The 15,302-nt window shown below is 37.5% G+C and overlaps 1 protein-coding gene across 1 annotated transcript; it reads left to right on the plus strand.

Moving 5' to 3' along the window:
• Nucleotides 1-4,308: 4,308 nt before the first annotated feature.
• Nucleotides 4,309-15,029, plus strand: RBM22 (RNA binding motif protein 22). The gene is made up of 11 exons (XM_070933867.1): nt 4,309-4,372; nt 4,879-4,932; nt 5,477-5,506; nt 6,307-6,439; nt 9,270-9,370; nt 9,538-9,710; nt 10,357-10,557; nt 11,292-11,456; nt 11,600-11,688; nt 12,780-12,914; nt 14,099-15,029. The coding sequence occupies exons 1-11, from the start codon at nt 4,319-4,321 to the stop codon at nt 14,227-14,229; spliced, it is 1,266 nt and encodes a 421-aa protein (XP_070789968.1). The 5' UTR covers nt 4,309-4,318; the 3' UTR covers nt 14,230-15,029.
• Nucleotides 15,030-15,302: the final 273 nt, after the last annotated feature.

Here is a 15,302-nt window from a genome sequence, read left to right on the forward strand (position 1 = left end):
CCTGTACTCCATAAAAAGCGGAAACTTGTGCGATTTTTTAACATTCACAAATGTGAATCTGATCAATGCTGCTTCTATAAAAAAGGTTAATTGAAACTATTATCTAACTTACATTACTATCCTTTGGTTTCTGTCACTTGTGAAACATGTATTGCACTTATAGGCATGATTAGAGTAAGATTAGTTGAAAGCATTCATCCATCTTATGTACATCCCACTCATCTAACCAATAAGAAAGCAAATAGCAAACACTATTTTAGTAAAATTATTTACTTTTCTCTGTGAAAATCTATTTTGTGGTGATGTCTGTTGTGAAAACACTTCTTGCAAGTAGAAATGTTAACTGTCCTTTAGCAAATTAGAACTGAAATTAAAGTGCTATGCCAGATGCTTTGTAGCGGCAATCAAAAGGGTAAGACTGGCAATAGGGAGGAACTGATAAATGCTATAGAACTACTAGGGTGTATTTACTTCGAACACAAGACAGCTGAGAATTGGGGCTCTATAACACAATGTGTTCTCGAGGGATAAGAGTAGACCACACAGAAGATCTTTAGATGAGGTCTTGGGAATGCTCTCAATTCAGAACCAGCACCAACAGCAAATAGCACTGTAGATAAATAAACTTCTAAACATATCAGTGGGCTATAGAAACATTTAGAGTTCTTGTATAGAGTAATTTACAATATAATACCATATATTTAAGACTCTATAACTCCCAGGTTCTCCAAATTGTTCATTTGCAATTGATATTTATTCTATTCCACCAAGATCATAGGTTTTTAAAAACTTCAAAAATAACTTCCTGATAATTAATTTTCATATTATTTCTCTTCCTGCCACCTGCCCATATGGTACAACGAAAAACCTTGAGATACTTGGCATAGGGTCTGTTAAGAAAACAAAAATTCAGAATGCTTTGGATTGTGTTTTGTCCAAGATGAACAGAAAATTTTGTCTGCCAATTATGTTCTAAATTTAAATTTTGTCTGCCAATTACGTTCTAAATTTAAAAACTGCCATCTATTTTAAAATCCTTTCAACCTTAGAGCTGGAGGATAAATCAAGTTGTAAAAAAATATTAATAAAAAATGGAGTACTGTAAAGCATTCTTCAGCTGAAGAATTATACTAGGCAATAACACTGAAAGCTAGTGTCTGATTCTAAGAAAACATTTGCTGAAAATAGCATCTGCAAAATATTTCTGAAAGCCATCATGCACCTGGGCCGCGGAGGTGGGCAATCTGAGTGGAAATAAATTGCCTGAATTGCCAAATCTGAATTTTATGGCTGTGTGTTTGGGACCATATTTATTTGTAATAGAATGTATTAGTTTCCATATACCAATTAGACTTTCTAAAAGAAAAATAATAGAGGTCATTTGATTTTTCACCACATCAACACATTATTCTCTCACTGAGAATAATATGACTACGCTTTATAATTTTCAGGCAGATTGATTGTATAAATCAAGAGCATCCATTAGGACTTCTATCACAGGCTTTTTACACAGAAGTTGGTGTTCGGTGTTTTATGCAGAGTTTCAATTGGATCTCAAGTAAAAATCATTGATCTATACAGATCTATACCTTGGATCCACATTTTTGTTTTGCAATGAGTCAATGCAAAACAAAATGCAATTTCATATGATGGCTTGTGCAGACAGCTGTGATTTCATGATGGTTACTCCTGAGAGCAAACATCAGGCAAAATCAAACATCTGTGCTCTGTATCCCAGATTTAACACAGCAGTGCCAACAATTGTGGGATCTAATCTGAATCCATGTTTCTGCATTACAAGTTTGTCCAAAATATATTGAATTTGTGATTGTGATGTTTTATTGCATGCAGTTAAATGTCTTCCCTGATACTATTTGAATGCTATATAAAAATAATATGAAATCAAAAGGATCTGTGTCTTGAATCCCCATTTTTGTGGTATTAAAGAGAACTATGACTAGGATGTACTTCATGCTGGCAGACATGATTTCTTATTTGATTGTGATTTCAGATAGATCCCTGATAAAATTGCTTGACTTACAAGCACAATTGAGCCCAAAATTCTGTTGCTATGCGAAACGTTTAAGTGAATTTTATTACCTTTCTTGCCACAGTTATTAAGTGAATTACTGCACTTGTTAAGTTAGTAACATAGTTAAATGAATCTGGCTTCCCCATTGACTTTGCTTGTCAGGTTACAAAAGAGGATCACATGACCAGGGGACATTGCAACCATCATAAATATGAATCATTTGTCAAGCATCTGAATTTAGATCACATGACCTTGGGGAGGCTGATACGGGCATAAGTGTGAAAAATGGTCATAAGTCACTTTTTTCAGTGCCATTATAACTGAACGATTACTAAATGAACTGTTGTAAGTTGACGACTACCCATATTTAACTGTTTCCCATATTCTGGTTCTCATCAACACTTCTACCTTCTTTCTCATATATCACATATTTTGAAGAGGAAACATTTTTAAGGGACAAAAATTATATTTAAAATACAAATACTTTAAATATTTGAGCCTTGGTGGCGCAGCAGACTAAAGTGCTGTTAAGTAACACCAGCTGCCTGCAATTACTGCAAGTTCAAATCTCACCAGGCTCAAGGTTGACTCAGCCTTCCATCCTTTCGAGGTAGGTAAAATGAGGACCCGGTTTGTGGGGGCAATAAGCTGACTTCGTATAAAAAAAAGAACACCGCTTTTGGGGGAGGGGGCGAAAGCCCTACTAAGCAGGTATATACAAAAGTATGAAAACTATTGCTTAACACATTGTAAGCCGTCCTGAGTCTCCGGAGAAGGGCAGCATATAAATCGAACCAATAAAAAGAAAAAAAAAAGGATGATATTGAAAGAGGATGATATTGGAAAGAGGATGATATTGAAAGAGATTTAGGACTAGAGTTTTGTAAAGAAAATAAATGATGTAGACCATGTTAATATGAACTGTTAAATTGTCACTGAAGACAAATGACCAAGCTGAAGTTATCCTACTTTAGATACATTGTGGAAAGACCTAGCTCTGGAAAAAGCTCTGATTCTTGGAAACTGGAAGAGGACAACTAGCAGCGAAATGGATGGACTTAGTTACAGTGATGATAGCTACATTGTTAAAAGATCTGAAATACGAGATTAGGGATAGCTTGTCATGTAGAAAATCTATGTGGTCACTAAGAATCAATATCAACTTGATGGCACAAAATCAATGTTATAACTGGAATAGGAGCTAATTGTTGAGCACATTTACTTTACAGTATTCCACAATTTACTTAAAAAAACACCCCAGAAGTATCTCCTGATGAAGGTCAATGATCTTAAATCAATAAAACAAGCAATGGTTATTAGCGTACTAGTAGTATTCAAACAATTTATAGGTCTGCCCACCTTATAGTAAAATGCCTTTATTATTTGGTGGGGAGGGTTAAAACAAAAAAGACTTAAGTGTGTTTTTCTGGAGTTTCACGTTCAGAAAAGTATGCATAATAGATCCATCATATAAATATATTCGGAAGCAAGCTCCACTTTAGTCAGTGAGTCTGCTAGATCAGGGGTCTCCAACCTTATCAACTTTAAGCCTGGTGGACTTCAATTCCCAGAATTCCCCAACCCACCTGGTTGGGGAATTCTAGGAGTTGAAGTCCGCCAGGCTTAAAGTTGCCAAGGTTGGAGACCCCTGTTCTAGATAGCAGCTGAGTTTTAAGTAATACGTGCGGAGTAGGCGGTGCGTTGAAGCCGAGTTGTGATTCGCCCTGAAATACGATGCTGTACTTATGAGTATCCTAACGATCTAGGGCGGGGGTAGGCAACTGTGGCCCTTTTACAACCTGTGGACTTCAACTCCCAGAATTCCTGAGTCTGTCTCAGGAATTCTGGGAGTTGAAGTCCACAGGTTGTAAAAGGGCCACAGTTGCCCACCCCTGATCTAGGGGTTGTCAATGGTGCTATGCACCGGTTATTTTCTCTTAAGTGCCCATTGCGATTCTTCCCCCCCCCCTCGTCTTAAAAGCAGAAATCTGCAACTAAGTACTATAGTTAGTGGAAGTCGCCTCCGCTTCGCCCACGTTAGCAGTTAAGTCAGCCCGCGCTTGGAGGTCAGGTCTGGTGACAAGCCCAGGAGAGGCGCTTCCGCTTCAACCGATCAAAAGCGAGCGACCCCATCTAATAGGGCATGAAAAAAAAAAATAAACCCGCCCCTTACAGCCATTGGTCAAGAACCTGGACTATGGAAAGGTACTTCCGGAATGCAGAGCGTCTACTTCCGAGCCTGCTCTTTTTTTTTTTTTTTTTTAATAATACTTTAAGCACAATAAAATGGCGACGTCTCTGGGATCCAACACGTACAATCGGCAGAACTGGGAGGATGCGGTAACCATGTTGTCCTTTGGGTTTGGGTGCCTTGGCTTTGGTAGGAGGGGAGAGGGCGGCTCTGAATCGGCCGGTCCGTTGACAATCGTCCTGCTTCGTGGCCGAAGAGGCTTCGATCCGTTTGCTCGAGAAGGGATGTTGGAAAGCGTGCCGAGGCCGGTGCTGCTCTGAGCTTCCTTGCGGCAGGGATAGAGAAGCCGAGGTCTCTGGAGCAAGGCTACCTTCCTCCCCGGGTCACACGGAGGGACCGGGCCGATCCCGTACCTTGATCAGTTTCCCCGGAGGAATGAATCGTGTGTGGCTTCCTTCCCTTTCGCTTAATTTAGGCAAGCTTAGAGCACTTAGTTCCTTGAGATCCTGTAGCTGTTCAACCATGTGTGATTGGAAGAGTTGTGTCATTTTCTTTTTCTTTTTTCATCTACAGCCCCTTTTGGTGTACAACAGGGTAGTGATGAGGTGTGCTTTTATCTTGGTCTTGGAATAATTACACTTTTTTTCTCTCTTAGGATTTCCCTATTTTGTGCCAGACCTGCCTTGGAGAAAACCCCTATATCCGAATGGTATGTTGTTTGTGAGGGAATGATACTTAAAACACATAATAAAGATAAAAGGAAAACTTTAATTTAGCTGGGTGCATAAAGGCAAGATTAAAGCAAACTAGAACTTCATTTCATAGTTCTTCATGTTTAGCCTGGCAAATGATCTATATACTCACCATGCATGAATTTTTCAAGTACATTAATGAAGAGATTTATTTGTATATATATGTATCATTTTTGGTACATTAAAAGCAAGCTCTAACTTTGAAGACGATGTAAAATTTCTTGGAGATCAAGGAATAGATTTCAGATAGGACTTTGATATCTAGACTCTTTTGGAAGATGAAGAATGATGATTTCTTGCATGTTATTGTTTTGATTTTAGTAGTGATTGGAGACTGGTATGCATTGTCTTCTGTTCTTCCATCTGACAGATGGAAGGCATGTACAAAATACAAACAAATTTCTTGGATAAAACGTGATGAAAAACAAATCTTGATTTTTGAAATATATTGTCTTGGGATAATTATCTATTGTAATACCTTCCTTCCTTCCTGTATTTTAGACCAAAGAAAAATATGGAAAAGAATGCAAGGTAGGTTTTCCATTTGAAAAAAAACCTTACATAATTGTAAAGAATGGCACACAAGAAGTAGTTTGTGTTCCGTGAATTGCAGTAATTTTGCTGTTACTTAGGAAATTTTATAAACTTGGCCATCATCTTAAACTAACATTATTTGCTGGAACTTAGAATATTATGTGAATCCTAAGTATAACTTACATACTTATAACTTAATTTGGATGTGTAAATCCAGTTTGTCAGTGTTATTATCAAAACATAAATTAGCTGTTTTTCTTTAAACTTAAGTATCTTGGTTCTAAAGGTCAGCATTTAAATCACATGATGTATTGCAACTTTTCCCCCTTCCCTAAAATGGGGGTGGGCGTGGCCAGTGCATGACGCGTCTGGCCTGCGGCCCGTGAGTTTGACACCCCTGATTTCAATCATAAGGATACTTATGAAATGTGGAATGTGTATGTGATAAAAAAAACCCAGAGCAACGTATCCAGAAACTCTCAATCTTTGAATAGTATGATATGTTCTTTTTAGGAAATGTGATACTATCTTCAATGTTTACCTCTTATTTATTTCAACAAGTAAGACTGAATCTCTCAAAACAGATCTATCAAACCACAGTATATCCCATTAATAATGAAAAATGTGTGCATGCCTAAATTGAGAGACTGACTTAATATAGGAATTTATTTGGATGTGCAATATGTCAGCCAGCTAAAATCGCATAGAGTATAGGCATGATATAAATATTTTAAATAAAAATGCATTAAAATGGATTTTGGTTAGGATGATGTACATTAATGTAATAATTGTTTCAGATCTGTGCCAGGCCATTCACAGTTTTTCGTTGGTGCCCTGGTGTTCGTATGCGTTTTAAGAAGACTGAAGTGTGCCAAACATGCAGCAAGCTGAAGAACGTTTGTCAGACTTGCCTTCTTGACTTGGAATATGGTTTGTAGTTATCATTTTACATTAAATCAATGAATACAAAATTAGCATATTATTATTCCAGTGCACTAACAATGAGCTGCTGTTACTGGAGATCAGAATCTGCATACCTGAAGTTCTGCAAGATGAAAAACGATGACATAAATAGCACTAATTTATCAGTTTGGAGAAATGAGTCTGGCATTCCCTTTCTTGAAATGGCTGATAGTACTTAATAGTGAAAATAAAGAAGGGTTTGTCATATAAATTACTAGGTAAAGTCAATCCATATTCCACTGTTTTGAATAAGTCAATACTCAAAACTCTGACTGAAATCAGAAACAGTAGTTTTAATGTTTTTCTCCCTACTTCATCTCACTAATAAATGGTGGAGAGTCCAGAAAAATATGTAATTAATCTTCACATACAGTTCTTTTAATATCCTGGTCTCTCTAGTCTTTTTCTCTTTGAGGAATTGCAATTAGTTTTGAAGTCCTGTAAGAAAATGGTTTAGGTTGAATATTTTTAGTGACGTCTGTGTGAGTAGTAATTGTAGATCGGATAAATCAGTTTTGTTTTCCCACAGTTTGCTCAAGGTTACTTTGTACAGTATTCGTATCTGCTCCAAAGCTTGATCATTTTTTAAATGGTTATTACAACTTAAGGCATTTCTGTCTTAATACCGTAGATATTATATGTGTTTCAGAATGATGTACAGTTGGTCCTCAACTTACAACCACAATTGAGCCCAAAATTTATGTTGCTGAGTGAGAAATTCATTAAATGAGTTTTGCCCCATGTTACAACTTTTCTTGCCACATTCTTTAAGTGAAACACCGCAGTTGTTAAATTAGTAATACGGTTGTTAAGTGAATCTGGCTTCCCCATTGATTTTGCTTGTCAGAAGGTTGCAAAAGGTGATCACATGACCCCAGGACACTGCAACCATCATAAATGTGAGTCCATTGTCAAGCAACCGAATGTAAATCACATGATCACGGGGATGCTGCAACAGTCATAAGTGTGAAAAATGGTCATAAGTAATTTTTTTCAGTACTATTGTAACTTTGATCACTAAGTGAACTGTTGTAAATCGAGGACTACCTGTATTACTGTACCTATATTTAGCATCTTTTTAATCTTTGAACTTGAAGTGCTGCACAGCCCCAATATGATGTTACGTAGCTGAACATGAGTTAAGAGAACTGGAATATAGCCACATGGAATAAAATCTCAATGTCTCAGAGGGGAGAAATAATTTTGTAAAAAACGGATGAAGGAAATTCATGTGATGGCTGTTATCCAAATATAGATATCCCTCATTTAACAATGCTAATTGGGACCAGAAATTCTATTCTATCCAGAATGCTGCCGCGCGGGTGGTTATGGGCACAACTCGTTGTGCCCATGTGACACCCCTCCTGCGCGAGCTGCACTGGCTCCCAGTGGTCTTCCGGGTGCGATTCAAGGTGTTAGTTACCACCTTTAAAGCACTCCATGGCATAGGATCCGGGTACCTCCGAGACCGTCTCCTGCCACCAATAGCCTCCCACCGACCAGTCCGTTCCCACAGGGAGGGTCTCCTCAGGGTGCCGTCAACCAAGTTATGTCGACTGGCGGCGCCCAGGGGGAGGGCCTTCTCTGTGGGAGCCCCATCCCTGTGGAACGAACTGCCCCCGGAAATTCGTAAGATCTCCGACCTCCGGGCGTTTCACTGCTCACTGAAGACCCTATTATTCCGCCAGGCCGGACTAACAACACAATAGCTTTTAAATTGGGATATTTAAATTTATTGGGGTTTTAAATCTGAGCCACTTTATTTAATTATTTTAAATTTTATATTGTTGTTTTGTTTGTGTTTTTAAACAGGCTGTACACCGCCCTGAGTCCTTCGGGAGAAGGGCGGTATAGAAATAAAATTATTATTATTATTTATTATTATTATTGTTAAGCAGCACGATTGGAAGTTGAAAAACTGTGCTGCTTAGTGACAGTAGTTCCAGCAGTGCAGTGCTGTTGTTAAATGAGGATCATCCTTAAGTGAGGGTCCCATGTGTGCAACTTCCAATTTTCTGCCAAATTCCCCATGCTTAGGAATCGCAATCATGTAACTATAGAGATTCTACAATAGTTGTTAATATAAGGTCCAGTTGTAACTATACTCATTCAGCATCGTAAGTTTGGTTGCTGAATGTGTGGGCATTAAATGAAGACCTCTTACAATGTTAATAGTGTAGATTTCTACAGGACCTACCTGAGATTTGAGTGCCACGGATATTTGTGATACAGTATAATCAACATTAATGTGGACTTTAAAAAGTATGTTAGATAGGCCATATTGATAATATGGGATAGATACAAATCCAGGTTGTGTCAGAAAACACCTTTGTAGCTCTCAGCACAAGAAACATAGATAAGAAATTAGAGGCAAACACAAATGGCTAAATTATCCAAAATTGTATCCAAATACAAAATAAAATAAAAGGAAACAGTTGGTGGCAGATGGATCTAGTTGCCAGTGATTCTCTTATTTACATTTATCAGAAGGATTTAAAGTATGTAAAAAAGTTCATGGTATTGAATATTGTAGGACTGATTTTGAAATAGAATTTTGTACTAATGATGAACATGTAATTACCAAATGTATAAACTTTTATTGAAATTTGAAATAGAAAAAGAATGAGTGTAATATGTAAATGTACAGATTATATAGTTATGATTTATGGTGTCTGATTATTAGATAAAATAGATTAGAGAATGAATAGTGTCATGATGAAAGAGGTAATTTATTATTTGGAAAAATTCCTTTTGTTTTCGCTTTGTATCAATTGTGTGTTTTGTTCCTCAATATTAGGTTTACCTATTCAGGTTCGTGATGCTGGACTCTCACTTAAAGATGATATGCCCAAGTCTGATGTTAATAAAGAATATTACACTCAAAATATGGAAAGAGAGGTGAAGAAATGATATTCTTTTTGGTGGAGTAGTAAATTAAATGAGCCCAATATTTGGACAGGAACCTTCTTGGTATTACTATATACTGTACGCTCCTCGAACCATGAGAGGGGTGGCATGTAAACTGACTAAAATAAATAACCACCCCTATCTGTCTGCTTTTCTAGATCATGAATTCAGATGGCACTCGACCTGTTGGTGCTCTTGGAAAGGCAACATCTACCAGTGACATGCTGCTAAAATTGGCACGGACCACCCCTTATTACAAGCGCAATCGCCCTCATATTTGTTCATTCTGGGTTAAAGGAGAATGTAAAAGGGGAGAAGAGTGTCCTTACAGGTACAACATAGTGCAGAAATTTATTAATTTTACAATTTTAAATTGCTGACAAGTGGGTGGCAAAATTGGATGAATGGATGGATAGATGGATGGATGAGGAAGGACAAACAGAAGGAAGGTTTCAAAAGTTCAGGCAGTTACCTGAAAGAAAATAATGCATTTGCATCAACAAATCCAGAAATATCAAAATGGAAACATTGTTTATTGGGTTTCTATTCTATTCATTTAGCAGCTCAAGGGAATATTTCCTTTTAATTTTCACTATTGCAAAAGTGACTGTGGACTAAGGGTCTAATAGAATCTGGGTTTCCTTGCTTCTATGGCAACATCATAATCATTCCAGTGGGTTTCGTGCTACTCCTGCTGAGACAATAGTTGTAATCTTTAGATAATGCTTACTAAGTAATTAACTCTGATGACTGAGAAGCTCTTGAAATTGTAGCAATGGTGATTTTGAAAAATATCCAATAATTGCATATTATAAAATTTCCAATATTTGCATATTATATAATTAATCACCTAGCTTCCTTTTAAGTTCTCTGGATGTTATGTTGCCAAATTAGTGCCACGGTTTAGAAGGCTCTGAATCAAATGAATTTAACAATCTTTAACCACATATCGTACAATATTGGTTCTGACCCTTTAGACATGAAAAGCCTACAGATCCGGATGATCCTCTTGCAGATCAGAACATTAAAGATCGCTACTATGGTATAAATGATCCTGTGGCTGACAAGCTTCTCAAGCGAGCTTCTACAATGCCTCGACTAGACCCCCCTGATGACAAGACCATTACAACCCTGTACGTCGGTGGTCTAGGCGATACTATCACTGAGTCTGATCTTAGGTATGTCTCTATTGTTTGCTTCATTTCTTGTCAGCGTTATAACTGTTTTTTTGAGATTGTCAATCATAAGTGATTCTTCCAGATTTGGTCAAAAATGTATGGAAAGCAATAGATATCAGCATCCATAATTTGCTTCTCAAGGCTTCATTTTTAGCTTTCATGTGCATTTGACATCTATTATTTTTTTATGGCGTTCTCATGCTTGAACTGAGGGAAGAAACACTATATCCCATCCTTGACTTTTTCCATGTAATAAACTGGCCCATCTTCAAATCATCCTAGAACGTTGTTTTTTGAGAAGATGTTTATCATGTTTATGTGTCTTGTTGCTCCGAAATAATACAAGCCAACAGTGGCAATGAGAAGGGATGCCAAATGAAGGCTTTAAGTAAGATAGAGGTTAAAGTTTTATCAGCATCTTACTATTCTATTTACTAATGATTCTTTGGCAATATTAGCAAATTATAAAGTATTCTTGAGTCATCAGAGTGAAATATTATTAATATTTAATTTTATTAATCTGTTACTTTATGTTTTATATATATAGTAACAAATTATTTTAGATTGATTTTCTTTTTAGCATTTTAAATAGCATTTTATATATATATAACTAATTGTTGAACTATTTAGAGGCAAACTTTCTTTACTGGCTATAAAAATCAATTCAGTTTTGTGTGACATAGGTGTGTGTGTGAGAGACCCTGTATTACAGTATCAGAATGTTTCCTCTTCAGGAATCACTTCTATCAGTTTGGTGAGATCCGGACAATAACAGTGGTCCAGAGGCAGCAGTGTGCATTTATCCAATTTGCTACTCGACAAGCTGCAGAAGTAGCAGCAGAAAAATCCTTCAACAAACTCATTGTGAATGGCCGCAGGCTTAATGTGAAGTGGGGCAGGTGAGTAAGTGGTCGGGAAAAAAGAGTGAAAGCAATACACATTTTTCTTCCACTCTTTCATCCAGTACAGTTGTTAACTTTGAAGTTAATTATTTATAATTTACCAATTGATGATAATTATAGCATCTTTTCTTGGATTTCAGGTCTCAAGCAGCCAGGGGGAAAGAGAAGGAACGAGAAGGGACTACAGAATCTGGTCTAAAACTGGAACCAGTTCCTGGTCTACCTGGAGGTAAGGCAGTTCTCTTCTGCCAAAGCTGTTATGACAGCCTTAGCAAAGGGAAGATACAGAGATATTTGGTTTTCTTGATCTAACCTTGGAAAGCAGTTATGTCCCCAAAAGGGAATGAAACAAGTAGAACGTCTTGAGTTTTGTTTGATTGGCAATTGAATAAAGAATTAGAACAAGTCTGTGAATGAAGGCCTGGATTGTTATTTGAAGCCTATTAATTTAGTTCTTGGAAGGATAAAGAGCTAGGGTCATATTCAAGTGCTTTTGATACCTCAATATTTTTATTTATTTTAGTGCTACTGAAATCTTTCAAGAGATATAGGTTGTTTATTTCACATAGGGTTTTCCATAACAACAGGTCTGTGAAGTAATCTGGGATGAGAGAGTGACTGTACGGCTACAGCGCACTGCCTCTCCCATCTCCCAATCCATTTTGAATCCCTAGTAAATAATGAAGATGTTGTGAGATTTTTGATTTCCCCCCTGAGCTTCGTTGTTTGTTAGCAGATACTTCCTTACACAACGAAATAGCATCATTGCTGTGAGTGAGATTTGCTGGCAGGGCAAACTACCTATAAACAGATAGGAAACCCCACATAAGTCACATTGATGATGCTACATAGTAGCAATAGCAATAGCACTTAGACTTATATACCGCTTCACAGTGCTTTACAGTCCTCTCTAAACGGTTTACAGAGTCAGCCTATTGTCCCCAACAATCTGGGTCCTCATTTTACTGACCTCGGAAGGATGGAAAGCTGAGTCAACCTTGAGCCTGGTGAGATTCGAACTGCTAAATTGCAGTCAGACAGCAGTCAGTAGAAGTAGCCTGCAGTACTGCATTCTAACCATTCCGCCACCACGGCTCTTAGGGTAGTAGGGTATTGAACCATCTGCAGACAGCCAAGGCTCAGAGACTAGCAATAATTCCACAATTCAGCCCTGAGCTACAGCTATTCTCTTCTAGTGGAATGAAGACACTGTTGTGAAAACAGGTTAAGGTGATGCTTTCTTGATCTAATCTGTTCAGACAGGTGGGTACTATGGTCATTGGAAAGTTTTACAACTAACTGAAACGTTATGCCCTGCAGCTCTTCCACCTCCTCCTGCAGCAGAAGAGGAAGCAGCTTCTGCAAACTATTTCAATCTATCTCCCAGTGGCCCTCCAGCTGTTGTAAACATTGCCCTTCCGCCACCACCTGGCATCGCGCCGCCGCCACCACCAGGTAATTATTAATTCTGATCCTGGAGAAGCAGATGCTTGATTACTGTTCTTTAAACGAATAGAATAGTATATTCTGTTGTCTGAACATCTTCAGAAATTGCTGAAGAGTGTGGGACAGTATTATCACTTAGAAACTCTTTGTTATTTCAGCAAGTTTTTACTTTCTTCATTTCCAGAAGAAAAAAACTTTGCAAAACAAACCTCAGGGTATAAGGAAATAAGACATCTAAATTATATATTTTCCTAGACCAGTGGTTCTCAACCTTCCTGACGCAGCGACCCTTTAATGCAGTTCCTCATGTTGTGGTGACCCCCAACCATAAAATTATTCCTAAAACCATTGAAAATATGTGTTTTCCGATGGTCTTAGGCGATCCCTGTGAAAGGGTCGTTCGAACCCTAAAGGGGTTGCGACCCACAGGTTGAGAAGCACTGTCCTAGACGATTTTCAGACTACCATATAAATCTATATAGATAGTCCTTGACTTACAACCATTCATTTAGGGACTGTTCAAACTTAAAACAGCACTGAAAAAAGTGATTTGTGACTATTTTTCATAGTTATGACAGTTGCAACATCCCCATGGTCATATGATCAAAATTCAGATGCTTGGCAACTGATGCATATTTATGATGATTGCAATGTCCCGGGGTCGTGTCATCACCTTTTGCGACCTTCTGATAAGCAAAGTCAGTGGGGAAGCTGGATTCACTTAACAAACAAGTTGCTAACTTAAAAACTGCAGTGCTTCACTTAACTATGGCAAGAAAGGTCATAAAATGGGGCAAAATTCACTTAAATGTCGTGCTTAACAACAGATATTTGGGGCTCAATTGTGGTTGTAAGTCGAGGAGTACCGGTATATAATTGCCACCATAATTCTTTTTTTTAAAATACATTTGTGATGCTTTTGTTTTGAAATGAATTTTGTTTTGAATTTGTGAATTATAAACCATGCAAAACTCATCAGGTAATGTACGCTTGAAATAATGATAAAACTATAAGTAAAAATGCAGCTAATTAACGATAGCTGGTAAATAAAAAATATTAAGGCTCAGAATCCAATCATTTCAGTACATTCCAGAGGAGCTGTTAAGTCTTGCCTTTATTTGTAAAAATCTTGCTTTTACATGGGAAATGAATCGTCCATAGATAATCTTTCTTTCTTTCTTTTTATCCTGCAGGTTTTGGGCCACACATGTTTCATGCAATGGGACCTCCACCTCCTTTCATGAGGGCTCCAGGCCCCATACATTATCCTTCTCAAGATCCACAAAGAATGGGTGCACATGCAGGAAAACACAATAACCCCTAACCCCGCTGACTCCTTTCTTATTTTTCTTTTGACAAGACATTTAAATTTGTACCATATCACATGCAGTTACAATAAATCTCCCTTTTTTCTGTGCACCCAGCACAGATTTAATCTTATTATTGTGTTTCACAACAGCAAAAACAGATCCTTTGTATAATAACCAGAATTCTTAACCGGGGGGAGAAAAGGGTGTTTAAAAAAGAAAAAAAGAAGCATAGCTATGATTTTTTTTTAAAAAAACAATTTTGCTAGAGTTACAAACACCGTACATGTATTCCATTTTGCACACCCCTGATAAGTCTTTTTGGCTTATTGTTACTTTTAAGTCTGCTGATTGCCAGTCAGTCAACAGTGGAACTGACCCAAACCTGCTCAGGTCTTGGACACACCTTCACAGCTCAGTTACTCTATCACTGTTGAAATTAGATTCAGATTCCTCCTTGCCCTGAGCTGGACTGGCATAACGTAGAAGGTCCCAGCAGACTCCCATCAAGATCATGCAGATGGTGTGCCACTTTGTATCAAAGCTGTTTCTGTCATTCATGATCTTGGCTGTAATACATGTTATCGAAATGTTGAGACAGCAGTTCTGCATGCTTGCTAATCCTCTGTTACAGAGGGAGCGACCCGGAGTAAAAGTTCCATGGCCTTCATTTGTTACTATAACTTGTCTGGTTTATTCCTGATCCAAATGTTTGATTACTGATGGTGGTTTTAGATATGTTTCATTATTTACTTTGTACCATCTTTCTTTGCCTTTGGTCTGTAATGTGTCTTAGTAAAGAAAATCATATTTTTTACTATTCTCAAGGTTCATTATTTATTTATTTTTTAAAAATATTCCTGATTGGTTTTCTCAGTGATGTTTGGATTTAGCCTTTAGTTTATTTATTTGTTAAATTAAGTTGCTGCCTATCCTGCCATGAGGCTACTCTACCTGGCTTACAATAATAAAAAGGAAGAAAATGAAAGGAATGTAAACAGAAGTAAAACAATAAAATAAACAAGGAACACAACAAGAATCATCATCATCATCTTAGGTGCTGTCTTCCACTGTAGGATGAAGACCTCTT

This window comes from Pituophis catenifer, unplaced genomic scaffold (genome assembly GCF_029215685.1).
Source record: "Pituophis catenifer annectens isolate HBS135680 unplaced genomic scaffold, rPitCat1.0.hap2 SCAF_2, whole genome shotgun sequence".
In the NCBI taxonomy this organism is placed as follows: domain Eukaryota; kingdom Metazoa; phylum Chordata; class Lepidosauria; order Squamata; family Colubridae; genus Pituophis; species Pituophis catenifer.